The sequence below is a fragment of the Myxocyprinus asiaticus genome, chromosome 29 (assembly GCF_019703515.2).
Source record: "Myxocyprinus asiaticus isolate MX2 ecotype Aquarium Trade chromosome 29, UBuf_Myxa_2, whole genome shotgun sequence".
Classification (NCBI taxonomy): domain Eukaryota; kingdom Metazoa; phylum Chordata; class Actinopteri; order Cypriniformes; family Catostomidae; genus Myxocyprinus; species Myxocyprinus asiaticus.
In genome coordinates, this window is record NC_059372.1 from 40,885,709 (window position 1) to 40,912,143 (window position 26,435).

Consider the following 26,435-nt stretch of genomic DNA (forward strand, 5'->3'; position numbering starts at 1 on the left):
TAGATGTCTACAAACCTCAGAAAACATGCAGCAATTTTCAAATGTTTTTCTTGACATGATTTAATTAAAATGCCAGATGTTAAGACATTTTACTCAACTAGATGGAAAATAAACAATTATACAGCATATCCAAGATGATAATTAGTTGCCTCTTGCTGAATTAAACATGCAGTGTTATGTAATAAACTTAGTGAGTCCATGTAATAACAATGTAGCATACTACTATTTGAAATGTTTATTGTGAAATAATGCATATTGTCACTTGATGCGCACTTTTTATTTTTATTTTTAGTTGTTGCAGTGCTGTGCAATATTCATTAAGTAGTAAGCTAGTATCCCATTCCAAACATACAGTAGCCTAACACTCTCATTCTCACACCCTCTCTAGATCTTCCTCCTCGTCCTGCGGTGAGACCAGGCTCCAGCCAATCAGTGACGTCCATGAGACAGCGTGTGACTGAGAAATTGAGAGCCGCCAAGGTAAAGTCATCTAGAAGCAAAGGGAAGAAAAAGAGAACTTATATTTCAGTATAGCTGGAATAATGTTTCACCATTGTGTCCTCCCTACAGTCTAAAGCTGCCAGTCTACTAGAGCAGGAATCCATCATTGAGCCCACCAGTCGCCTGCAGAGTCTTCGAAACAGAGAAACCCTCACTAGATTCGACAGAGATGTAAGCGACCCTTTGGAACAGCTGATCAACAGTGGAGATGATCAGTTTTAAGCAGTTTTCTGACTTGTTTTCCAGTAAAAATGTGTAAACATCCTTTAAACAAGATACATTTACTTGAGAAGCCTACTGGCAAATTGTATCTTCCTTGTTTTAAGCATAAACTTTACTAAATTATTATTAAATTTATATCGTAAAACTTCAATTCAAAATATATTCTCTCAATTCAAGTATTATTATCATACACAATTTTGCATATTAAGTAAATGTGTCTTGTTTTAGGATGTTTAGATATTTAATTGTAAAACAAGACAAAAATACTTATTAAGAAAATGATTTTTTTAGTGTATATTATTATTTTTTTGCTGCATGCTGTGATTTTTACAGGGGGGAAACATAAATTATCCTGATATCCTCATATTTACAGCAGACCTCAGTCTGTAATATTTAGTCCTGAAATGTTTTTTCTCATATGATCGCCCTGAAGTCTAAATATTGTAAAATATCTAAATACAAGCATGAAGTCTGATCTGCTCTTTTCTGTTGTGTGTTTTTCAGACTGATACAGATTTACGGGCAGATGATGACTCGTCATTTGCTGCCAGGTTGAAGTTTCGTGATGCGTCCAGACGTGCAGCCAAAGACAGAAGGGTAAGAGTCTACACCGACATGGAGTAATAGATTTTATATATTCTACTGGGTGTATTCTGCTTTTTTAAATGCATTCACACTTTACATATATTTGTGTTATGTATATGTTATGCTGATGTTTCCCACATTGGGTGAAGCATAAATTAGCTAACAGAATTAATGAAGAATTTCGATGAGCTGAAAGTACACCAGTATTCTAGAAATCATCTCAGAAGTCAGTACTATTCTAGACGTTTTCACCAATTTTCTTAAAATCCTCACCCTCGAGGAATTCAGCAATATTATAGAAATCCTTATCAAGAAATTGGAAATCCTCTTCATTATTCTAGAATCCTTTAGGAATTCACCAGTATTCTAGAAATCCTCACCAATATTCCAGAAATCCTCACCAACATTTTAAAATCCTCTTGGAATTGACCAATATTATAGAAATCCTAACCAATATTTAAGAATCCTCCTGGAATTCTCAAGTAGTCTAAAAATACTCTAGAATCTTCTTAGAATTAACCAGTATCCTAAAGAAAACACAAATATTGTGGAAATTCTCACCAGTATTCTAGAAGCCTCTTGAAATTGACCAGTATTCTAGAAATCCCCACCAGTATACCAGAATCATGTTGGAATTCACAAGTATTCTAAAAATACTCCCCAATATTCTAGAATCCTCTTAGAATTAACCAGTATTCTAAAGAAAACACAAATATTGTAGAAATTCTCACCAATATTCTAGAATCCTCTTGAAATTGACCAGTATTCTAGAAATCCCCATCAATATTACAGAATCATGTTGGAATTCACAAGTATTCTAAAAATACTCCCCAATATTCTAGAATCCTCTTGAAATTGACCAGTATTTTAAAACTTTCTCACCAATATTCTTGAAATCCTCACCAATATTCTAGAATCCTCTTGGAATTCAATAGTATTCATAATATACCCACAAATATTGTAGAATTCTCACCAATATTCTAAAATCCCTTTGGAATTCACCAGTATTATAGAAATCCTTACCAAAATTCTACAATCCTCTTGCAATTCACCATTACTCTAAAATCATCAATAGTCTAGAAATCCTAACCAATATTCAGGAATCTTCTTGGAGTTCACTAGTATTCTAAAATATAATCACCAATATTCAAGAAATCCTCACCAATATTCTAGAAATCTTCACCAGTGTTCTTGAATCCTTTTGTAACTCACCAGTATTCTTGAAATCCTCACCAATATTCCAGAATCCTATTGGAATTCACCATTATTGTAGAAATCCTCACCAATATTCTAGAATCCTTTTGGAATGCAATGGTATTCTAAAAATCATCACCAATAATCTAAAAATCTTCACCAGTATTTTAAAATAATCTTGTAATACACCAGTATTGTAGGAATTCTCAACAGTATTCTAGAATCCTCTAGGAATCAACCAGTATTCTAAAAGTCTTTACCAATATTGTAGAAATCTTCACCAATATTCTAGAATCATATTGTAATTCACCGAAATTTTAGAAATCCTCACTAATATTCTAGAATCCTCTGGGAATACACCAGTATTCTAAAAATATTCACCAATATTATAGAAGTCCTCACCAATATTCTGAATCCTCTTGGAATTGACCAGTATTCAAAATATACTCACAAATATTGTAAACATTCTCACCAGTATTCTTGAATCCTTTTGGAATTCAGCAGTATTCTTGATATCCTCACCAATACTCCAGAATCCTATTGGAATTAACCATAATTCTAGAAATCTTCCCCAATATTTTAGAATCATCTTGTAATACACCAGTATTCTACAAATCCTCACCTATATTATAGAATCCTCTAGGAACCAATCAGTATTCTAAAAATCCTCACCAATTTTCTAGGAATCCTCACCAATATTCTAGAATCCTCTTAGAATTCACTAGTATTCTAAAATATAATCACCAATATTCTAGTAATCCTCACCAATATTCTAGAAATCTTCACCAATATTCTTGAATCCTTTTGTAACTCACCAGTACTCTTGAAATCCTCACCAATATTTTAGAATCCTCTGGGAATGCACCAGTATTCAAAAAATATTCACCAATATTATAGAATCCTCTTGGAATTGACCAGTATTCTAAATATACTAACAAATATTGTAAACATCCTCACCAGTATTCCAGAATCCTTTTGGAATGCACCAATATTTTAAACATCATCACCAATAATCTAGAAATCTTCACCAGTATTTTAAAATCATCTTGTAATACACCAGTATTCTAGAAATCCTCAGCAATATTCTAGAATCCTTTAGGAATCAACCAGTATTCTAAAAAAAATCCTCAACAATATACTAGAAATCCTCACCAATATTCCAGAATCATGTTGGAATTCTCCAGTATTGTAAACATTTTCACTAATATTCTAGAATCCTCTTGGAATTCACCATTATTCTAAAATCATCAAAAATAATCTAGAATCCTCTTAAAATTCAACAGTATTCTAAAAATATACACTAATATTATAGAATCCTCTTCAAAGTCACCAGTTTCCTAAAAATCAACACCAATATTGTAGAATCCTCTTGGAATTCACCAGTATTTTAAAAATCAACACCAGTATTCTAGAATCATCATGGAATTCACCAGTATTCTAAAAATCGAAACACATATTCCAGAATCCTCTTTGAATTCACAAGTATAAAAAAAAAACCTCACCCTTTCTGAATTAACAAATACTCATACTATAATTCTCACGAGTATTGTGAATCCTCAACATATTCTAGAATCCTTTAAGAATTCAGTAATATTCTTGAACTTCTCATCAGTATTCTAAAATCCAAACATTCCTGAAATTGTTTTAGAAATCACCAATATTCCAGAAACCCTCACAAATATTTTGTCAAATGCTCTGCATTATCCATTGTTTTGAGACACATTCTGATTAAAGTCTTGTTTTGAAGATCTGCCTGAAGTGTTTGTGTGTTTGTTAACTGAGCAGGCTGAAGATGGTTTACCGACCGCTGAAGAGGCATACAACTTCTTCACCTTCAACTTTGACCCCGAGCCTCAAGAGAGATGGCGCCATCAGAAGAGACGTGCCAGGAGAAAAGAAGCAGAGGAGGAAGCAGAAGTTGAATCAGGAGAAGAAGAGCAGGAGCAGGAGGAAGTGAAAGGGGATGGAGAGGCTGCATTGGAGAGAGAGTATGGAGAGGAAGTGTCTGAAGCCAGGGTGACTTGAGTTCAAATGTTCTTTGGTACTGCTTAAAAACATGCAAAACATTTTTTATTTTTTTTGCAGAACTTGCTAACAAACAACATATTACAGTATATGAGATTGTGTATTTTTAGATGAAATATAGCATGCCGCACTGTAGGACACTGCATGAAATCGCATGTCAGCTACCTTTACTATGGTTCAATCTCCACTGGTTAGAATGAAGATGCCCCACTGGTCAGGGACAAGGAAGAGGACTTGTTCATCATTGACCATTCAGCACAAGACTTCCTGGAATTGAGGAGTACAGAGTATGTGGGCTACAGCAGACGACTGCAGAGAGAGAGAGAGACTCTCTTTGTTCCCAGCATGAGGCCAGGTACAGCACAGCAACACTCACATTGCTCTTCACTCTAACCCTCTTGTAGCAGGTAAAATTATCAATATACCATGTGTTTGTATGACTGTATCACAGTTCCTGCCTCCAGCAAGCTGCCTGAGAATGTGCGACCTCGTTACCTGGAGGAGGAGGGGCTGTATGTGGGGGAGAGACCACCTGTCTCCCTGACCAATCAGAACATTCTGGAAAACTGCCTCCTGAAGCAGGCCGAGGTAATATACAAAACAACATAACTGTCATTAAATTGTGTAGATTCTCCTCACACATTTATTCAAGTTCTGATTGGTTCCGACTGTATTTTCTACTGTATATTAAATGCATTTTTTCAGTCTTATGTGTGCAACCTATTTTTGTCTTTTTAAATTTAAGATTAAAGTTTGAAAATCTAGCCATTCAAAATCTAACTGACTAATAATTGCATACTGACTTCTGATTGGTCTTCTTTCTTGTATCTATCTGCACTGAATTGAAATCGGTCTCCTTGCATTTATGTGCATACTGAATTATGATGCGTTTTCTTTCTTAGATCTATTTATCCATCTACATCTGCCTTTACACGAGTGTATGAGTGTCATTACCGTGGCAAAATACATGCAATGCGGCATTTTATTTACACAGAATCAAAGACTGAAACCTAAACTGACCTAAAGCTGTCTTAAGCAATGCTATTTCTTTTTCTTTACTCTTGCATTTATTTCTGCTCTCCTGGACAGAAGAAGAGACATCTGTAATGTAAGTGTTTGTGATTTGAGCTGCAGGGCAGGAAGTGGTTTGGAGATGATGGGCGCATTATGGCTCTGCCTGACCCAGTCAAAGAGTCATCCTCAAGACCACCTCTCTTTCACCTGGAGGATGAGCTGGACCCAGCACTGCACACTGTCTACAGAAAAGTGAGACATAAGAGGACTTGTACGTCATACCTGCTAAGTCAGTGGGCATGGCCATGATCTTTTGGTATTTTTGTGCAAGCATGCGCCAAGTCTACATGCAAGTGGGTTTGGCAAAATTGTGCAAGCAAAGTGCTAATGGGCTGGGTGAAGTGCAATTTAATTCTGTCCTATTATATAGTATAAGCTCCAGTGATATAAAGAAAGACAGCACATTCATAAGCAGTTGCAAGTGTAAATGGTCTGAAACAATTTAGAAGAATAGAATACGGACTTAAGTTCTCTTGTGGTTCCTTGTTTAATGTCAGTCATATTTCTATGACAGTGACAAACATTTTTTATACGCATGGAAAATGTGATTCTTGTCAGGAAATGGATGTAGGCTCCGTTAAATTATAGAGAATGTAAGTATTATTAAGCACATTGATCAACTGACAAACAAATCATGGCTAGGATTAACAGTGATTACATCAGGCTTCAGGTTAGTCTGTGGTTTGAGGGATTTCTGCACGCACTTCACTTCTACCTGTCGATTTTGCTTTGAAAATTAAATTCATTTCTTGAAACATGAAAAAATTTAATACACTTCAAACTAAACTAAAAAAAATATAATCAAAATAACGAAGTGGTCTAAAAATCATGTGTAACCACCTCCCCAAATCCAAAACATTTTACTCTTTCTATTTTCTTTCACCGGCTCTTACAGTGACTTAAAAATCACTCTACGACAACAGGTGAAAAAATACAAATTAGATAATAAATACAATTGTAAATATAAACATAATAATACTAATAATAATTGAAAAATATTGTCTTAACGCAATGACCTATTCCTCAGGAAATCACTTTCATTATCATACAATACACCCACAGTTTGCACACATACACCCACAGATAGCGTGAACACTCCCACTCATGGCCACTTGCGCTTTGTGCTGGCACGAAAATTGCATTTAGAATTAGGACTCTCACGAAAATTGAACAAGACGTTGCGCACGGTCGTTGTGCATTGCGCTGCACCTAGTGGGGTCATGAAAATAGAGCCCATAGTGTCAACCTTATATGGCATGCCCAGGGACCATCTGTAAATATGCTTCTCATCTGAAACCCACATGGCGCATCTGAAGCATGTCTTCACGTGATAGTCACAGTGATTAGAAAACAGACCAAGACGAGTGGGGATTTGAGGAGAGAGAAGAGATATATCAAGTGTATTCCAATGGAATAATTGTTGTAATATTGTTAATTGTTCAGGTGACAAGATTGTAAGAAGAAAGTGTCTGTTGTTTTCTTCACATTGCGATGGCAGAATAAATAGACAAAGTTAAGAACCCGCCAATAATTAATAACTTACGTAGTTGTACACAGATAACGAAAACACATTTGCATTTATAACTACTTTAAATGTCATCAGAATCTGTCCCTGACCACCTCCAAATTTGGTTTCAGCAATCCGATCACATTCCGATACCAAATGCATCTTGGGTGCATTTATACCTGGCATTTAATATGGTCAAGTGCTATCCAAAAGTGATCCGATCACTAAAAACGCATTTTATTGCCAGGTGTAAATGGGGCCTAAGAACCAGAATATCATGCAGAAATATGCAGTGGGGGTCTCTTTTAAACTGAATTGTCTGAGGCTACGTCCACATTAATCCGAATAAATGTGAAAATGCTGTTTTCGTTTTTCGAAACACTCTCCGTCCACAAACCTTTTTAAATGTTAAAACATTTCCAAAAGTTGCTTGTCCACACTGAAACATCTGAAAACGCTTAAAACCCCTTACTGTGCATGCAGAAAAAAAAAAGTAAGAAGTGTTACCCTGCATCATTTTAATGTAGGTTCCGAAAAGCACTCGCCCTCGTGTTCCGCCGCCAGACAGCAATTCAGAGTAAACGTCCCGTCTCCTTTGAAAGAATGTAATGTGAAAGCTGTACAAAGTAACATTTATCTTTAACAACACTATCAATGTGAATAGCAGGCACAACAGCACCACTACAACATAGGCTGCCATCTTGATTGTTTTGGGTTGAATGGATCACATGACTGTGTCACATCAAATACATCATTGCTCCCGAATATCACAGTTTTCCCTGTCCACACTTCAACTTCAAGACAGTGTTTTCAAATTTTGGAGAGCATTTTCAAAAAGCTCAGTTTTTGCTGGATAAAAACGCTTTCTCAGTGTGGACGGAAGGCCAAAACATAGCTACATTTATGCTAAAAATACAACAAGCAAATGATTCCTGATCTTGAATGTGTTCTTATCCTAAGACATACTTAGGCTCCACACTCATATCTCTTCACACTGTCAAATACTAAAATGCAATCGTGTAATGTTTACTAGCACTCTGGTGTCATATCCTGCTTTCAGCCTGTTGCCAGGCAATATGAGCAGCCAATAATATTTGTTGAGATGAGAGGTGTGAGAACAGAGATTGAATCCAGATGTGTGATGATGTCACAGGTTTAGCAGAGGTTCTGTTATGGGAAAGACTAGAGGTCACATGGGCATATCGTGCATTATTAAACGCAAAATAGAAGATATTTAATATACTTTATGATGCATAAACACATATCAATAACAACAGTGTAATATTACTTTCATTCAACCATATGTGTTTAATAAAACTCAGAGGGCTTATGTATTATGATTGCTGCACTCAAATAAATAAGAACCATACAATTAACATACCATGAGAGCAGTATCTAAATTTGAAAGCACTCGCAGGCACATGGAACTGATTAACGTTAAGTGTTCTGGTAATGCGAACAAATTATAACATAAAAGAGTGAAAATTAAAAACAAAATGAAAAGAGAATGAGAAGCATCACATGGACTTGGCCGATAACCAAAGAGAATAACAAAGTATAAAGAGCACTGATACATAGTGTAGTATTTATACTTTGTATGATATAGTATAGACTTAGGTAATGCAATAGGCACTTTCCACAAATTGGTGTCCAATTCCCACATTCTGTTTATGTTTCATGAAGTAATACGTGAAAATGTTTGCCCCCAAGTAACATACTGTACATGCATGTTTTTACCGTGTTTTTGTTTATTGCCTCATGAAACAAATAGAATATGGGAAATGATAAGTCGTTACTTACAGCAGATGAATAAAAGCAGCCCCAAAACAATGTAATAAGGTGCAGAGATGTTGAAATATTTCTCACAGAGCGACATGAGCTTGTCTTTCACTCACACAGAGATGTTGTGTGTATGCATGCACACTGTCTTTGAGGCTGTCTTTTGAGTCCCTGTCGAAGGAAAGTAGCCACAGGCAGTCAAATATTATCAGCCTCAAGCAAATGAACTTTAACAAAATACTGCCAAAAATATCAGCAGTAATTCCATTATCGGCACGATAATAATAGTTTGATTTTCCCGGTTATCGGCCAAAAATATATCGGCGGCCAATATATCGTGCATCCCTAATTTGGTCCCAAACTAGCTATTCCCTAATGAGTGATCCGAGCTTAATGTAGGCTACATTACGGCACAACGAGCCACGTGATAAGATGACACAACTGAGACTTGTCCTCTGCCACCCGGATTGAGGCGAATAACCATGCCACCACGAGGACCTACTAAGTAGAGGGAATTGGGCATTCTAAATTGGGAGAAAAGGGGATAAAAAATAAATAAAAAATAAATATAGCTGCAAGCAGGAATTTTCGGGGTTCAAGCATTTAAGGGATTTTAAGTGTATACGTAACCGTTATTAAGAACAAATTCATTAGACAAATTCATTGTGAGTGTCCTCAGAATGACCCCATACATATGTTTCCCAAATTTGGTGATGATATCTCATTTCGTTCAAGAGTAATAACTGTTTTAGTAAAAGTGGCCACGGGCACTACATACATTTTAGCGTACCTTTGTGACGATGAATGGAAAGTTCAAACTTTTTTGATAATTATTAATACTGTGACTTCAGAGAATCTCTCTTCACTTGTTTGGTTCCAATCGGTTGAACGGCCTAGGAGTAGTTCGAAAAAGTAGTTTTTTTAAATATCTCAAATATTTAATGAACGATTTGATTTACACCAATGTTTTAAGAGGCAGAGTTGTTCAGAATGAAATGATCTGTCATATGGTATGAATAACATGTGTCTGTGTGAAACACAGCGGTATATACAACAATTTACATGCATGAAAAACGCAAAAATGGCAATTTCTTTCAAATTTTGCACAGACCTCTTGGGCCAAGAGACATATAAGCCTACCACGTTTCGTTCCGTTTGACCTTTTCCAACCCTATGTAATGGCTGCTGAAAATTAATTGGTTGATGGTTCAATATATGCGACTCCTTGTAGACCCTGATGGCACCTTGGACAAAGACACTGCATACAATATTTTAAGTCGATCGGATCAACGGTTCCATAGTAAGAGACATTTTTTGATTTTTAATTAATATAGTGCCACCAAGAGGCAGTGGCACACAATTTTTTTTTGGGTGTCCTCAGAATTACCCCATACAGTGCAAGTATTCACAGTGCTTTTTCCACATTTTGTTATGTTACAGCCTTATTCCAAAATGGATTAAATTCATTATTTTCCTCAAAATTCTACAAACAATACCCCATAATGACAACGTGAAAGAAGTTTGTTTGAAATCTTTGCAAATTTATTAAAAATAAAAAAAATAAAAAAAATCACATGTACATAAGTATTCACAGCCTTTGCCATGACACTCAAAATTCAGCTCAGGTGCATCCTGTTTCCACTGATCATCTTTGAGATGTTTCTACAACTTGACTGGAGTCCACCTGTTGTAAATTCAGTTGACTGAACATGATTTGGAAAGGCACACACCTGTCTATATAAGGTCCCACAGTTAACGGTGCATGTCAGAGAACAAACCAAGCCATGAAGTCCAAGGAATTGTCTGTAGACCTCCGAGACAGGATTGTATCGAGGCACATATCTGGGGAAGGGTACAGAAAAATTTCTACAGCATTGAAGGTCCCAATGAGCACAGTGGCCTCCATCATCTGTAAATGGAAGAAGTTTGGAACCACCAGGACTCTTCCTAGAGCTGGCCGCCCGGCCAAACTGAGCGATAGGGGGAGAAGGGCCTTAGTCAGGGAGGTGGCCAAGAACCCGATGGTCACTCTGACAGAGCTCCAGCATTTCTCTGTGGAGAGAGGAGAACCTTCCAGAAGAACAGAACCAATCAGGCCTGTATGGTAGAGTGGCCAGACGGAAGCCACTCCTCAGTAAAAGGCACATGACAGCATGCCTGGTGTTTGCCAAAAGGCACCTGAAGGACTCTCAGACCATGAGAAACAAAGACTGAACTCTTTGGCCTGAATGGCAAGTGTCATGTCTGGAGGAAACCAGGCACCGCTCATCACCTGGCCAATACCATCCCTACAGTGAAACATGGTGGTGGCAGCATCATGCTGTGGGGATGTTTTTCAGTGGCAGGAACTGGGAGACTAGTCAGGATCGAGGGAAAGATGAATGCAGCAATGTACAGAGACATCCTTGATGAAAACCTGCTCCAGAGCGCTCTGGACCTCAGACTGGGGTGAAGGTTCATCTTCCAACAGGACAATGACCCTAAGCACACAGCCAAGATAACAAAGGAGTGGCTCCGGGACAACTCTGTGAATGTCCTTGAGTGGCCCAGCCAGAGCCCAGACTTGAACCCGATTGAACATCTCTGGAGAGATCTGAAAATGGCTGTACACCGATGCTCCCCATCCAACCTGATGGAGCTTGAGAGGTCCTGCAAAGAAGAATGGGAGAAACTGCCCAAAAATAGGTGTGCCAAGCTTGTAGCATCATACTCAAAGACTTGAGGCTGTAATTGGTGCCAAAGGTGCTTCAACAAAGTATTGAGCAAAGGCTGTGAATACCTATGTACATGTGATTTTTTTTTTTCATTTTTTATTTTTAATAAATTTGCAAAGATTTCAAACAAACTTCTTTCACGTTGTCATTATGGGGTATTATTTGTAGAATTTTGAGGAAAATAATGAATTTAATCAATTTTTGAATAAGGCTGTAACATAACAAAATGTGGAAAAAGTGAAGCGCTGTGAATACTTTCCGGATGCACTGTACATAAGTATACTATTTATTCTCATTCCGTTCAAGATTTATAACCATTTTAGTAAAAGTGGCTACTGCCACTACATACTTTTTGCCGTACTGTTGCGATTATGAATCAAAAGTTCAAATTTTTTGTTAATGATTGATATTGGGACTGCAGAGAATATTTCCACACTGGTTTGGTTCAGATCAGTCGAACGGCCTAGAACTAGTTTGCAAAAGTATGTAAACATTTTGTTCCCCTTGAGCCAACAATTCCAAAGATATACGGCACTTTAGTCTGCAATATACTGTTCAGGAGTTATGCCCGAAATGCATTTGGCTTTATTATATTAGGGTCCATATGTATGGATAGCCAGACAGAGTACTAACATTCCCCAAAGTTTCAAATCTCTATACCTTATAGTTTGGTCTGCACGATCAGTTATAAGGGAGAAGAAGAATTATAATAATCCTAACAATTACAATAGGGTTACAGCACTTTGTGCTTGAACCCCTAATAATATGTTTTATTTATGTAGTGCCTTTCTAATACTCAAGGTCACTTTACAAAACAAGAGAGGAATCAGAGAAAAACAATGACATATTGCATACTCTAAGAAACATATAGACAAAACAGAATTCAGAAGCAATATGTAAAACAAAATAACAAAGATATCAAAAGTAAGTTTGGAAAGTAATCAGCAAACAGAAAATAGATGAGTTTTCAATAGCTTTTTAAAGGATTCCAAGGAGCACTCCAGGGAGCTCTGGGGGAAAGAGTTCCAGAGTCCAGGGGCAAAAACACTTAATTACCTACCACCCATGGAAGATAGTCTATACTTAGGAACAACCAAAAGACTAGCCTCAGAGGACCTTAAAAAGCGAGCAGGAGAGTAGCGCTTGAGGAGGTCAGATAAATATTGGGGAACAAGATTATGAAGGTACGGAAGCCCTGAACCGCACTGTGAAAAAATTTCACTACGTGAACATTTTTTGTAGGTGTCTGTGCCTTCCTGAGCCTATGTTCTACTTTTTTTTTTTTTCTCTCAAAAATAGTTTTTTCTCTCCAAAGAAAAAAACAAAACATTTATTCTTGAAAAATATTTTTTTTCTCTCCCCCTCAAATTTTTTTTTTCTCCTCAAGAAGCAACACCGGATACATTATTATTTTTTTTTTTTGCTTGCTAGCTAACAATTAGCATACAGTACCAGCCTTGGCCACCAGGTGCCACTAGCAGTAAGCATGAAATCTTGTGCTTAAGGTGACAGATGACAGCTGTGGTACTTGATCTGTTTATTTTTATTGCTGTAAAATACAAAAGGAATGTTTTGAAAATCTTAATTCAGGAAAGAAACATACTGTATATAATGTTTGAGAGTTTACAAATACGCAAGATCCCACAATTAAATGAATATTCCTCAGGTTACTATGTTTCATATGGCATTCCTTGTGAAGTGTGACAACGGGAGTTCTTTCTGGTTTTTTGATGACATTAACCACCAGGAATATCGATGCTGCTATTGATATTGTGCTTTTTTAATTTGTTGGCTCATGTAAACATGTGCTACATAGACGTCTTTGACCATTACGACACTTCTCGCTCTGTATTAAATGCTGTGTTTAAAGGGATGACTCGTGTTAGAGTTGTCCAAATCAATGAACTTTGGAACGACAAACATCCCATAAAAGAAGCTGTTGATTTAAAACACAACAACTCCAAAAGCCACCTCACGAAAAGTCAGGGGAGGAAAATCACCATCAGCAAAGACGCAGCAGTCACAGGAATATAGAAGCAGAGATTTAATTACTAATAATCTACAGGTGGTGAGACAAGTGGATGGCGAAAACTTATTATGTCATCGCCTAGGTGAAAATTCTCAACACAAATAATCGAATACAAACTTGAAATGTCCAGAAGAGCAGGTTTATTGGCACATTTGAAAAATATCTCAGAGATCTGCATAGCAAAATCATAAGAATAAAGGAATGCACACACATAATGCTTCCAGAGCTTTGTGACATGCTGTCGCTCCCAGACACGAGAAGTTCTTTAGATCAGTGGTTCTAGTGGTTCAACTGGTTTTGCTTTTGGTCCCAGATTTCACACTGGACATCAAGTGCAAAAGTACAAAACCTGAATTTAATGGATCCTGCATGCATGGGTCACATTTTCTTTTAACTTAGTTTTGTTCATGATTTTCAAGTACAAATGTGACATTATTTTTGTTGTTGATGTCAAAAAGTTCTCTCCCCCCCCTTTTAAAAGTTGATGAGCATATTTATTTATATGAGCCCATTATTTTTATTAACCAGTTTATTTCCTAATATTAAACATCATTCTAACAGAGCATAGGCTATTACATGGAAAACTTTATTCATAATTTGTCCACGGGGGGTCTTGGAGGTCCTAAAGCCCTTACTTGATCTTAGCTACACAGTGCATTGACATTTGAGCACAGTTTACTGTAACTACTGTAAAATCGTGAAACATTTTTTGTAAGGGTGATGATGAGTAACTTAAAAAGAAAATCAACAACTTTATTTTGACACAGTGTTGCTCTGTCCCACCTCACTGCTGTTTATAATGTCGGGGCTGCCTGTTTGAGAGGTTTGACTTCCTCCAAAGTGATTCAAACTAGAAAATTCTCATTATAATCCATACCAGAGATACAGTACATTAGTGCAGATCACTGGCGCGAGTTGTTCGTACACTCGCATGAAAAACAAGCTTTCATTGCACCGCGAAAATATAGTGTTGCAGAGAAGCCTTTTGCGTGTATTAGAATATCATTAAATTGGCCTCGGCATGGTAAAGACAGTTTGCAGTTTGAAATTCAGACTTTGATTGGCTATAAATCTGCTATGCGCTGTCGTAGACATGTAAATAATGTTGCATGTGATTCTTCATGATTTGTGAATTCGGATGACATCATCCTCCGCTCCACAATCGGTCATTTACATTTAACGACTCTTCATTTTCTAATCCAAATAGCTCCAAAAGTTGAACACCTAGAAGACTGAAACCTCTCTCGTCTTGACCAGTCTGATTTGTGAATTGTTTTACAGCAGTTTGTTTTTCTGTCAACTCTTTTTAAGTCCATGAGTTGGGAAGGTGAAAAATAAGCACTCTTCACTTTTAATGGCTATTTCCAGTAAACACGCAATCTGGGTTCATGCAAATTCACTTGTATTAGATAGAGCCTGATTTGCGAAACCTTTCACAATCATATTTGGTCGCGTTTGATTGCGTCTTACTGCTCTACCCCCATTGCCTTGTGTAATAATAACAATATAGGCTGTGTCAATGGATAAAGCCATCAGAGAAATCAGCTTACAATTCTAAATACTGAGCATATAGACAGGCCACAGCAAGCTCAAATAGACTTTCATGATTTGTGAATTTTTTTCACAGATCAGTTTTTGTCTCTTAACACTTTTTTTTAGTTCTGTAGTCAACAGTTTACCTGAAAAATCAGTGTTATAGGCTTTGAGAGGTCACATTCTGCAAACACATGATAATTATGATAGAAAAACACTAGTTCCCTATCTGTCACTCACTCGATGTTGTGTCGATTTAGTGACACTAGGGGTCACTCTTGGGATCCCGAGACACCTTTGGTGTTTGATAAAAGGCCAATGAAAATTGGCAAGTGGTATTTGCATACCACTCCCCCGGACATATGGGTATAAAAGGAGCTGGTATGCAACCACTCATTCAGGTTTTATGCTGAGGAGCCAAGACAAGGTGTGGCCATTTCAGCGGGTAGTTCAGCGTTGTGGCACAACGTCTCGTTCCCTCCATCAGGCAAGTAACCAGGACATTCCCTATCTGTCACTCACTCAACGTTGTGTCGATGTAGTGACATTAGGGGTCCCAATATAAAACGCTGCAACTGGCTGAACTGTGTTACGTGAACTATCGGTGTGTGACGGGCAGATCACTGTGTGCCTCGTAGCCAGTGCACCAGGCTGACACGTAACCTCCCCCAACACTGTTATGAGTGTCAAATGGCCCTTTGGGACAAGTCGACTACCCAAAAGATAGAGATGGGCTAGCCCAGTCGTGGCCTCTTATCCCCTTTTTTTTCCACTCCCTAAAAAAAAGGGGGATTATCCGACTGGGCCGACCAGGTCTAGTCGGGGGGGTGTTCCTCCCAAGGGGGACAGAGAGAGGGGGGGTATTTAAGTGAAAATACGCCACATGGTCTTACCGAGCTATGTCGGAAGTATGCCATGTGGAGAAGTCCCATGGTAGGTCCTACCCTACGGGGGAGGAGTTACTACAAGCATGGAGACTGGGGCAGAGGGGCCTCTGCCCAAGGAAGATGCAGTTTGCCAACAGGGAAACGAATTAGTGGAAGATATACGTTGCATGGGGTTACGTACGGGGAACTGCCACATGCGGAGCACCTACCCCAGTACAGGGCTTAGTTAGCACGTGTACTGGGCCGGCAGCGAGTCTCTCTGAAAACTCGACTGTCACAGGGTTCGGAGGAAGTCAACTAGGTAACACAGTTTGTGAACACTACTGGGAGTTAACGGCGCACGTCTTGTGTGTGCCACTACTCGGGACGAAACCGGTTCCACCAGGAGGTTGTAGCACCTCGCAAAAGTGTTGGGTGTTGCCCAGCCCGCTGCTCTGCAAATGTCTGTTAGAGACCCCTGGTCAAGGCCCAAGAGGCCGCTACACCCCTGGTAGAATGGGCTCGTAGCCCTACCGGGGGCGGCACGTCCTGGGCGTGATAAGCCAGTGGGCGATCCTCTGCTTGGAGACAGCGCTTCCTTTCCGCTGTCCACCAAAGCAGACAATGAGCTGCTCAGAGACTCTAAAGCTCTGCGTGCGCTCCAAATAGATGTGTAAAGCGTGCACCGGACAAAGCAACGTCAGGGCTGGGTCTGCCTCCTCCTGGGGCAGCGCTTGCAGGTTCACCACCTGATCCCTAAAAGGGGTCGTGGGAACCTTGGGCACATAGTTGGGGTCTCAGGATCATGTGAGAGTAGCCCGGACCGAATTCCAGGCACGTTTTGCTGACAGAGAACGCTTGCAGGTCTCCTACCCTCTTGATGGAAGTGAGCGCAGTCAGGAGGGCAGTCTTCAAGGAGAGTACCTTAATCTCAGCTGACTGCAAAGGCTCAAAGGGGTCTCTCTGTAGACCCTGAAGAACTACAGAGAGGTCCCATGAGGGAACAAGGTGCGGTCTGGAGGGATTCAGCCTCCTGGTGCCTCTCAGGAACCTGATGATCAGGTTGTGCTTCCCTAAAGACTTACCGTCCACTGTGTCGTGGTGTGCCGCTATAGCGGCTACATACACCTTCAAGGTGGAAGGGGACAGCTGCACTTCAAAACCTCTCCAGCAGGAAGGAAAGCACCGATCCGACTGCGCATCTCTGGGGTCTTCCCATCGGGAAGAACGCCACTTAGCGAAAAGACGCCTCTTAAAGGCATACAGGCACCTCGTAGAGGGGCCCTAGCCTGAGTGATCTTGTCTACCACCGCGGGTGGTAGACCACTTAGGTCTTCTGCGTCCCATCCAGGGGCCAGACATGGAGATTCCAGAGGTCTGGTCACGGGTGCCAGATGGTGCCCCGTCCCTGAGAAAGAAGGTCCTTCCTCAGAGGAATTTGCCGGGGGGGCTTTTGCGAGGAGCGTGAGGTCCAAGAACCACGTCTGGGTGGGCCAGTAAGGTGCTACCGGGATGACTTGCTCCTCGTCCTCCCTGACCTTGCACAGGGTTTGTGCAAGTAGGCTCACTGGGGGAAACGCATATTTGCGCAGTCCAGGGGGCCAGCTGTGTGCCAGCGCATCTATACCGAGAGATGCCTCGGTCAGGGCGTACCAGAGTGGGCAGTGGGAGGATTCTTGGGAGGCGAACAGGTCTACCTGTGCCTGTCCGAATTGACTCCAGATCAGCTGGACCACCTGAGGGTGTAGTCTCCACTGTCCCCTGAGGGTAACCTGCCGTAACAGTGCATCCACTGTAGTGTTGAGGTCTCCTGGGATGTGAGTGATTCGCAGCGACTTGAGGTGCTGCTGACTCCAGAAGAGGAGATGGCGGGCGAGTTGTGACATACAATGGGAGCGCAGACCGCCTTTACATTTGACATATGCTACCGTTGCCGTGTTGTCTGTCCGAACTAACACGTGCTTGCCCTGGATCAATGGCTGGAACCTCCTCAGGCCGGGCAGAATTGCCAGCAACTCGAGGCAGTTGATGTGCCAACGCAGCCACGGGCCCGTCCATAAGCTGGCGGCTGCGTGCCCGTTGCAAACAGTGCCGTGTCTGTCGTGACCACGACACGCCTGGAGACCTGCTCTAGGGGAACGCCTGCCCATAGAAACGTGAGGTCGGTCCAAGAGGCAGTGACAGATCGCCGTGATGACTCGAGTCTGAAGCCAGTGCTGAAGCGGTCTCATATGCATCAACCTGAGCGGAGTGGCCACCTCTGAGGATGCCACATGCCCCGGGAGCCTCTGAAAGAGTTTCAGTGGAACAGCTGTTTTCTGTTTGAACGCCTTCAAACAGGTCAGCACCGACTGTGTGCACTCGTTCGTGAGGCGCGCTATCAACGAGACTGAGTCCAACTCCAAACCGAGAAAAGAGATGTTCTGAACCGGGAGGAGCTTGGTCTTTTCCCAGTTGACCCGAAGCCCTAATCGGCTGTGGTGCGAAAGCACCAGGTCCCTGTGTGCACACAACATACCCCGAGAGTGAGCTAGGATTAGCCAATCATCGAGATAGTTGAGAATGCGAATACCCACCTCCCTTAACGGGGCAAGAGCTGCCTCTGTGACCTTCGTGAAGATGTGAGGGGACAAGGACTGACCGAAAGGGAGGACCTTGTACTGATAAGCCCGACCCTCGAATGCAAACCGCAGGAAAGGTCTGTGTCGAGGTAGAATTGAGACGTGGAATTACGCGTACTTCAGGTCTACCGCCGCGAACCAATCTTGATGCCAGACGCTCGCCAGAATGCATTTTTGCATCAGCATCTTGAACGGGAGTCTGTGTAAAGCCCGGTTCAGTACTCGCAGGTCCAAGATTGGCCGCAACCCACCGCCTTTTTTCGGTACAATGAAGTAGGGGCTGTAAAACCCCTGTGTAAAAACTGCGTAGCCGAGTCGGACGGTCCGGATCAACCATCGCGATGGATTGGAAAGAACAAGCCACACATCCGAGCTCCGAGTGAGGGGGACCAAAGGGACAATCCATGTTATGGCCGTGCTGAGTCCAGGGTCATTGAAGCACTTACCTGGCTCCTTGTGACCACCCCCGGAACAGCCTGGGATGGGGGAGGAAGAGGCCTGTCCTCGCGACCCGTGGAGACTGTCACATCGGGGGCGGATTTGTGCCACAGCTAGGTGCGCAAGGGCGGGGGAGACCACCGCTGGAGCACCAACCCTCCAAGGATAAAAAGGTGGATGGTGGTCTTGATGACGGCCGTGCACACTGGTTATGTAACCCAGGGAACGAGGAAACCGCTGCCACTTGGGCATGTGGCGAAATTAAATGAAAAAGCAACAAAAGATTCTCCTCCCAGCCCTCCACTGGGGGATGGAGTGGTTTGTTTACCAGCTCCAAGGTGGGTTTCGTCGTCGCTGGGTTGCCCGTCTCAGGGGCGCTTTGAAGCCTTCCGTGGGTTCCTGGTGGCCGGCTGTGATACGGGTGGTGTCTGCTTCCTGCGGTGGGCTCCACACCGGGGCCGGGCCGAAGGGGCGGGCTGCGGCGGAGCCGGTGTGGTCACCGCAGGGGGACACCCTTGGTGACGAGCAGGCGGGGGGCGGGACCTTGAGCCACGCCGGGGCAGGATGTGCCGGATAGCCTCCGTCTGCTGCTTCACTGTCGAGAACTGCTGGGCAAAGTCCTCGACGGTGTCGCCAAATAGGCCAACCTGGGAGATAGGGGCAGTAAGGAACCGTGCCTTGTCGGCCTCACCCATCTCGACCAGGTTGAGCCAAAGGTGGCGCTCCTGGACCACAAAGGTGGACATCACCCGCCCGAGAGACCGCGCCATGATCTTTGTCACCTGGAGAGCGAGTTTGGTCGCCGAGCGCAGCTCCTGCATCAAATCTGGGGTGGAACTACCCTCGTGCAGTTCTTTTAGCGCCTTGGCTTGGTGGACCTGCAGGAGGGCCACGGCGTGCAAGGCGGAGGTGGCTTGTCCAGCGGCACTGTAGGCTTTGGCCTTCAGGGACGACGTGAACCTACAGGCCTTGGACTGGAGCTTTGGGCGTCCACGCGAGGTGGCGGCGCTCTGCGGGCATAAGTGCACCGTGAGCGCCTTATCCACCGGGGGAATCGCCGAATAGCCCCTGGCCGCCCCTCCATCAAGGGTAGTGAGGGCGGGGGAGCTGAAAGATCGGGACCGGGCAGTAAAAGGTGCCTCCCACGATTTTGTCAGCTCCTCGTGCACTTCCGGGAGGTAAGGGACTGGAGCGGGGCTTGGCTGCTTTGAGCGGCGCCACGAGCCCAGGAACCAATCATCGAGCCGCGAGGGTTCAGAGGAGAGCGGAGGGTTTCACTCAAGCCCGACGCTCGCGGCCGCCCAGGAAAGCATTTCCATCATTTCCACATCAGCCTGTGACTGGGCAATCGTCCCCGAGGGGGGGAGCCCAGCTGAAGCTTCTGCGTCCAACTGGATGAGCCCGCTCTCCGATGCTGCGCTCGAGAGTTCATCAGCTTCGTGGGCTCCAAACAAGAGGTCGAACTCGCCATGAGACGAGCCGGCGGACTCATCCGGAAGCCCGATCGGGGCAGACGAGCGTGCTGGGGAATGGGAGGTCCGTAGGGGGATACCCGGCGGAGGTGGTCCCATTGGGGTCCCCAAATCGCCCCCAGGGCTAGCCGCGCTGGCCTCTTACCCGTAGGTATAAGGACCGAGGTGGCTTTTCTTGCTTTTCTTACGAAAGCAAGCCGCGACCGCAACGTTGCCATGGTCATGTTCTCGCAATGAGTACATGATCCATACACGAACGCTGTCTCCAAGTGGGTCACGCCCAGACACGAAAGACAGCGATCGTGACTGTCCGAAGTTGAGAGGAAACGACTGCAACCAGGAATAACACACAAACGGAAAGGCATCTTTAAAAAGATGCGTCTTTAAAAAGACATTCCGTGTGTGCTGCTCTTTTAGAGAAATATACTCTCTTTTTTCTGCAGTAAACATCGACCGTTCGGCTCCGAAGAGAAAATCTGAATGAGTGGTTGCATACCAGCTCCTTTTATACCCATATGTTGGGGGGAGTGGTATGCAAATACCACTTGCCAATTTTCATTGACCTTTTATCAAAGACCAGAGGTGTCTCGGGCTCCCAAGAGTGACCCCTAGTGTCACTAAATCGACACAACGTCGAGTGAGTGACAGATAGGGAACTAGTGTTTTTCTATCATAATTATCATGTGTTTGCAGAATGTGACCTCTCAAAGCCTATAACACTGATTTTTCAGGTAAACTGTTGACTACAGAACTAAAAAAAAGTGTTAAGAGACAAAAACTGATCTGTGAAAAAAATTCACAAATCATGAAAGTCTATTTGAGCTTGCTGTGGCCTGTCTATATGCTCAGTATTTAGAATTGTAAGCTGATTTCTCTGATGGCTTTATCCATTGACACAGCCTATATTGTTATTATTACACAAGGCAATGGGGGTAGAGCAGTAAGACGCAATCAAACGCGACCAAATATGATTGTGAAAGGTTTCGCAAATCAGGCTCTATCTAATACAAGTGAATTTGCATGAACCCAGATTGCGTGTTTACTGGAAATAGCCATTAAAAGTGAAGAGTGCTTATTTTTCACCTTCCCAACTCATGGACTTAAAAAGAGTTGACAGAAAAACAAACTGCTGTAAAACAATTCACAAATCAGACTGGTCAAGACGAGAGAGGTTTCAGTCTTCTAGGTGTTCAACTTTTGGAGCTATTTGGATTAGAAAATGAAGAGTCGTTAAATGTAAATGACCGATTGTGGAGCGGAGGATGATGTCATCCGAATTCACAAATCATGAAGAATCACATGCAACATTATTTACATGTCTACGACAGCGCATAGCAGATTTATAGCCAATCAAAGTCTGAATTTCAAACTGCAAACTGTCTTTACCATGCCGAGGCCAATTTAATGATATTCTAATACACGCAAAAGGCTTCTCTGCAACACTATATTTTCGCGGTGCAATGAAAGCTTGTTTTTCATGCGAGTGTACGAACAACTCGCGCCAGTGATCTGCACTAATGTACTGTATCTCTGGTATGGATTATAATGAGAATTTTCTAGTTTGAATCACTTTGGAGGAAGTCAAACCTCTCAAACAGGCAGCCCCGACATTATAAACAGCAGTGAGGTGGGACAGAGCAACACTGTGTCAAAATAAAGTTGTTGATTTTCTTTTTAAGTTACTCATCATCACCCTTACAAAAAATGTTTCACGATTTTACAGTAGTTACAGTAAACTGTGCTCAAATGTCAATGCACTGTGTAGCTAAGATCAAGTAAGGGCTTTAGGACCTCCAAGACCCCCCGTGGACAAATTATGAATAAAGTTTTCCATGTAATAGCCTATGCTCTGTTAGAATGATGTTTAATATTAGGAAATAAACTGGTTAATAAAAATAATGGGCTCATATAAATAAATATGCTCATCAACTTTTAAAAGGGGGGGGAGAGAACTTTTTGACATCAACAACAAAAATAATGTCACATTTGTACTTGAAAATCATGAACAAAACTAAGTTAAAAGAAAATGTGACTCATGCATACAGGATCCATTAAATTCAGGTTTTGTACTTTTGCACTTGATGTCCAGTGTGAAATCTGGGACCAAAAGCAAAACCAGTTGAACCACTAGAACCACTGATCTAAAGAACTTCTCGTGTCCGGGAGCCTCTGTCAAGCTTCTAGGAAGCTTAATTTTAAAGCATCACCTTAATTCAATAATAGTCTCTAGATAGTTTTGAACCTGTCAGGTGAACATTCAACTGAATCTCTTATCTTTAGTATAAACACTTAACTTCAATTTGCCCTCTGAATATATAAAATCTTTAATCAAGATGAGGAAAGCTGTTTGAACCTCTCCTTCATATCACTATATCTACCATTATTGTCAAATCATATCATTTAAAATAAAATCAAAATAAAACAAAACAACCCAGAGATGTGTCTTTAGCACACTTCAAAATCTGCTTTTGTGTTTCTATTTCAAGCAGACTCTTATCAAACTTAGGCTGAGAGTGAGAGAGAGTAGGACAGGGGAGAAATTAGGAGGGGGGACATTCCACTCCCTCACGCTGTTTCTAATCTCATTACAGCTATTCCTTCTTTTTTCATTTTAGTATCTCACAATAATATATTTAAGTTATTCTTCAACAGTGAAATTAATAACTCTGTTATGTTTACTTTCTCCCTTTCCTTACTCTCTCAGGATAAGGAACTTCCATTCTATCTAATAAAATAACATAAATCACGTTTTTAAACTAACAGAAAATTAAGCAAAAGTTTATAACGGATAAAGTAGTAAAGAGGCACAATGGAAATTCAAACAAATCTCTTTTCTTGTGTTTTGAAATAATTGCTCAGTAAGATACACTACGCCCTTTAATTTCTCATGTCTCTTATTTTTTTTTTTTTTATATCCAAATATTTCAGCATCATTTAACAATAAGGTTTTCCAGTTATTATTCTCTTATACTTATCAGCATTTCTTGACAAATTATTCAGTTAAATAGCAGAACCAAAATTCACAATGCAGAAACTGTATGCCTCTAAAGTGATACTTTCATGGATTAACTATGGCAAATAGAAATAGTAGTAATAGAAAAAGACACTCAGTCCTTCTTTGTAACCCACACTAACCTTTTTTATTTATTTATTTATTTATTTTAAGTGAGGGTACTCTCTAGAACATTTGTAGGAGTAACCAATCCAATAGGTAACTCCAACTTTGCCATCAAGTTTGTAATATTTATTTCTTCAAATCAATAAATCAGTGGTTAGCTGCTGGATTTAAATTTAGACCCTCAGAACAATTTAGACATGGGTATTGAACCCATGGAGGCAGTCTGGAAAATAATAAATCCAATTAGTCGTATAAGACTGAAATCAACTTACCCAGAGAAATTTTAATCCATATTAGAAATGGCAAATCAGAAATGATTACCAGCAGTAATGACAGCGGGAAGACCAATCGGATAAAGGCCCACATCATTTTCAGTCTTCTTTTTCTCCAGATTTCCTCCTGCAGTATTAGCAGCTTCAATAAATCATCTGGCCCAGCCATCTGTAATGGTGAGAGACTGGTTCCAGAATGAGTTAGTGAAACAACATAAACATAATGATGACAAAAGAAAGGGTAAAACATAGTTTCAAAGACACACACAGAATAGATGCATGAATATGAAGTTATTAACATTAATAATTGAGGAAGTTACAATGTTCAATTTAATCTTAACGTTTCTCCATGGGCTTCACCTGCCTCCAATGACCAATTTTTCCTTAGCATTATCAATAATTTTTTACAATCAAATACATCAAAGATATTTCTTAATTCTTAAAATCAGAACTTCTAGCACGAATAACATTTTCCATTTTATGCACTTTCAAAAGAAGAAAACTTGCTTAGTTCTGCCTCCTTATTGGTGTTTGGGACTTTATTTTCCATTTTATCTGGCATGATTGGTCAAAGATCAAACCCAAGGAAAAAGCATCACAATATTGGCAAGGCTGCCGCACATAAAAATCAGAAAACCAGATATTAAGAGCACAACTTCAGCGGATTGGAATGGCAGAGAACATGAAATGATCCAAATCATTCTGAAATTTCTTTTCCTTTAATTCTAGTCTCAAAGGCAGGTTCTCAGTGTACCCATGATCAACCAATGCCTACACTGTATATATATATATATATATAAATAAAATAAAAATAAATATCTAAACTAAAAGAATCTGCTATCTATCTTTTCTAATTTCGGAGCACCCCTGTCTGAGTGAAGATGCCAAGAGAGACGAGTTTTCCCATTCAGAGCAGCATCTCGCTCAATCTCTCCATCAGACAGTCCCTAACAAAATAATAAACTCTACCTATCTTATTTTTGTTGGTTGATCAAGTTTACACCGATAAAGCTGCAACTCACATGTAAATTTGTTCTCCAGACATACTCAAACACATACAAAAAAAATAAATAATCATGGGTTCTTACATTTAAATATCAAGACTTTACAGTGTTTAATATAATATTGTTCAAAATGTTATTCTCTCATAAACTGGACCAGACAGAATGTAAAACAGACACAAGGTTTGCTTCTCATACTCAAATTACAAAATAGAATTTAGTTTTGGAAATATTTTTTCTTATTAGTCAGTTCTACCTTTTTTTTTTTTTTTTTCTCTTTTCCATTTCTTTGAGATTTTATCAATAAATTCTTTACACAGTGGATTTCTAGTTATTAGTATTTCCACTGGAGTGTTTGCCATAATTATACCTTATTGTAATGTAACTACACTTATCTTCAATACAACTTTTGTTTAAAATCCAATTATTTAGTTGACTTTAGTTTAAAGTAATACACTGGACTCAAAACTTTATTGTTTGTCCAGATAATGTGATACGAACTTTAACTTTAAGCACAGATATACCACTTGCTCTTTCTCAGTTTACTTAATCTTACATTACGCTTCCTTCATGGCATGAAAAGAACAGCCCAAGGCTGAATCTTGTTCAGCCAGCTAAGAGTTAACTTTTTGCTTTCATTCACACTTTTACAAACAATCACACTTTACAGTCACTTCACACACACTTTCAGACACAGATACAAACATTCTCACAAACACAGAAACTTTCACACTTTTTACAAACACAAGGCCTTTATAAACACAGAGCTCTCAAAAATACAATATAATTCTAAAGCACAACTATGACTTTGGCCCCCTCCCTTTCGCTCTCCTTCTCGCAGTCATACACTCTCAATCCTGTACTCATTTACTCCCACTGTGGAAGAGAGAAACACATACTTATTTTTAATTTTGTTTCTTTATTAATGATTGTGTCTCTCTATCTGGATCACAATGACTTCAATTTGGATGATGTCCAAATAATCAATAAACCAATATCTCAGAACGTTTTTAGTTCTTGGGATGACTTTTCTAACTTTTTCATCATTCATTTCACAATTCTCAAATACAGAATTTAACGCACTTGTTTCTTCATACCACAGCGTTCATAAATGAATGCAGGAAAAACAATCACATGAGCTTATAACAGCACACCCAACCAACCACCCATTCACAGTTTAATTTCACACACATACAGCATATCACAGCGCAGCCAGCATAAACACAGCACAGTCAACACAGCTGTCATACAAAAGCAATGCAGTCAATTCCACAAACAACTCAACACCGTCAACACATATACATCAATTCCACAAATAACACAAAACAGACAAGACGAACAACACAAAACTCTTCTTGGGTACACGCGTGAACACGCCTCTTGCATGACCTACCCAAGCAGACCACCTTTTCCTAAAGGTGCAGTATCATAGGATTTTAACCTGCCCATTCAGACCTCTTAATGGTGTTTTGAGAAACAACGCC

General features: G+C 40.7%; 1 protein-coding gene and 1 long non-coding RNA gene across 3 annotated transcripts in view; one reads left to right on the forward strand and one right to left on the reverse strand.

Annotated features, from left to right (window-relative positions):
* Positions 1 to 26,435, forward strand: part of LOC127420258 (coiled-coil and C2 domain-containing protein 2A-like) — a 78,675-nt gene that overhangs the window by 4,958 nt on the left and 47,282 nt on the right. Inside the window, exons 7-13 of the mRNA XM_051662339.1 lie at positions 389 to 480; positions 571 to 672; positions 1,228 to 1,320; positions 4,288 to 4,518; positions 4,723 to 4,882; positions 4,979 to 5,115; positions 5,662 to 5,793. Coding sequence (XP_051518299.1) covers positions 389 to 480; positions 571 to 672; positions 1,228 to 1,320; positions 4,288 to 4,518; positions 4,723 to 4,882; positions 4,979 to 5,115; positions 5,662 to 5,793 — 947 coding nt within the window. The remainder of the gene's footprint in view (positions 1 to 388; positions 481 to 570; positions 673 to 1,227; positions 1,321 to 4,287; positions 4,519 to 4,722; positions 4,883 to 4,978; positions 5,116 to 5,661; positions 5,794 to 26,435) is intronic.
* Positions 61 to 25,045, reverse strand: LOC127420259 (uncharacterized). 2 transcript variants are annotated; one of them, XR_007893784.1, is made up of 4 exons: positions 24,000 to 25,045; positions 4,693 to 4,794; positions 4,335 to 4,474; positions 61 to 490 (listed from the first exon to the last, which is right to left on the reverse strand). It is a non-coding gene; the product is annotated as an uncharacterized LOC127420259 (long non-coding RNA). The 2 variants fall into 2 exon arrangements; XR_007893783.1 differs by lacking the exon at positions 24,000 to 25,045 and having other exon boundaries at positions 4,693 to 4,858.